General features: G+C 42.3%; 1 protein-coding gene across 1 annotated transcript; it reads right to left on the bottom strand.

The window, feature by feature from the left end:
• Positions 1-200: 200 nt before the first annotated feature.
• LOC125353109 (olfactory receptor 1Q1) lies at positions 201-1145 on the bottom strand. Its single transcript, XM_048348577.1, has one exon. It carries the CDS (start codon positions 1143-1145, stop codon positions 201-203), a length of 945 nt encoding a protein of 314 aa, XP_048204534.1.
• Between the last annotated feature and the right edge of the window lie 501 nt (positions 1146-1646).

Raw genomic sequence — 1646 nt, 5'->3', positions numbered from 1 at the left:
TCATCCCAAGTATAAGGTAGTCCTATTTTGTTTCACAAACCTTGGTTTACGAAGTATCTTAGGAGAGTGTCTGATGAGGAAATCCATGAGATGTACTTAATTTATATATTTCTGGAATGTTCTGAAGGAGAAAGACTTGGGAGATTAAACAAATGATTTCTGGAGACTAAGTTAATAACCAAAAAATTCTATGTGAGATCTTATCCAAAGAAAGAAACATATATTCTTCTCATCTGTTTTCTGAAGGCCCCCTGGACATCACCATTCCTCAGGCTATAGATGAAGGGATTCAGCATGGGTGTGACCACTGTGTACATGACTGTCACAATGCGCCCCTTGGCCACTGAGTAGCTGGAAAGGGGCCGGAAGTAAACCCAGGTGAGGGTGCCATAGAATATGGCCACGACGGTGAGGTGGGAGCCACAGGTAGAGAAGACTCTCCACTTTCCCTTGGCGGAGGGGATGGAGAGGACTGCTGAGATGATACAGGCATAGGAGACAAGGATGAAGGCCAGGGCTCCATTGATAACAATCACACCTTCTGTGTGAATCATTAAGGTATTGAGGTGGGTGCTGGTGCAGGAGATCTTCATCAGAGGGTAGAGGTCACAGAAGAAGTGAGGGATCCTGCTGTCTGCACAGAAGATCAGCCGGCCCATGAGAAGGGTGTGCAGCAGGGCATGGAGATGGGAGAGAACATGGCACATGACCACCATCTGTGCACACAGCACTTTTGTCAGGATGGTGGGGTAGCGCAGAGGATGGCAGATGGCCACATACCTGTCATAGGCCATCACAGCCAAGAGGAAGTTTTCCATGGCTGCAAAGCAAATGAAGAAATAAGTCTGTGCTAGACAGCCCATGTAAGAAATGGTCTTTGTAGAGGAGAAAATATTCTGTAGCATCTTGGGGACTGTGGTAGAGGTGAAGCAGATGTCTGCCAGAGCCAAGTTACTAAGGAAGATGTACATGGGGGTGTGAAGGCGAGGAGAAGAGATAATTAGCATGATGATGGCAAAATTTCCAGAAACGTTGATTGTATACATGAGTAGAAAGAGAAGAAAGAGTGGAATTTGTTCCTCTGGGTGGGTAGAAATGCCCAAGAGAACAAACTGGGAAACAGTGGTCCAGTTGGTATTGTCCATCTGTTAACCATGAGAACAAAGAGGATTATTTCCATAGACTGTTGTATTCAACAACACATGGTGCTGATAAAGTGCTTCATAATTTCTTCTACATGATATGGAGTTTTTCATTTTCACTGACATCATTACCATCACCATAAGCTAATTTATTTGAAGGAGGAACCTTGGATGCATTGTCATATGTAAATCTTATAATTATACCCCAGGAGGCAATTATTATTGTGTTATCTGTTTCAAAGTAGAAAACTGAAGCATGGACAGTTTCAGCTGATAATGGTCAAATTTGATTTTAAATCATGTTTATAAGGATCTAAAAGTTTATGCTATTAATCCCTTTATAACATTACCCATTCAACTAAACAGAAACATCTTATTTAGGGTAATAGACCTGCATAGAACTACATAGCCAAGGAATCTACCTGCTGAAAGGAATATCAGAGCTCATTTGGTTCAGCAATTTTCAGAGTCTTCATACCTTACTGGCACCCAAAAGTTTCTCAA

Source organism: Perognathus longimembris, chromosome 1 (genome assembly GCF_023159225.1).
Source record: "Perognathus longimembris pacificus isolate PPM17 chromosome 1, ASM2315922v1, whole genome shotgun sequence".
In the NCBI taxonomy this organism is placed as follows: Eukaryota; Metazoa; Chordata; class Mammalia; order Rodentia; family Heteromyidae; genus Perognathus; species Perognathus longimembris.
Note: the sequence above shows the minus strand (reverse complement) of the source record. Positions and strands in the feature narration are given on the sequence as shown.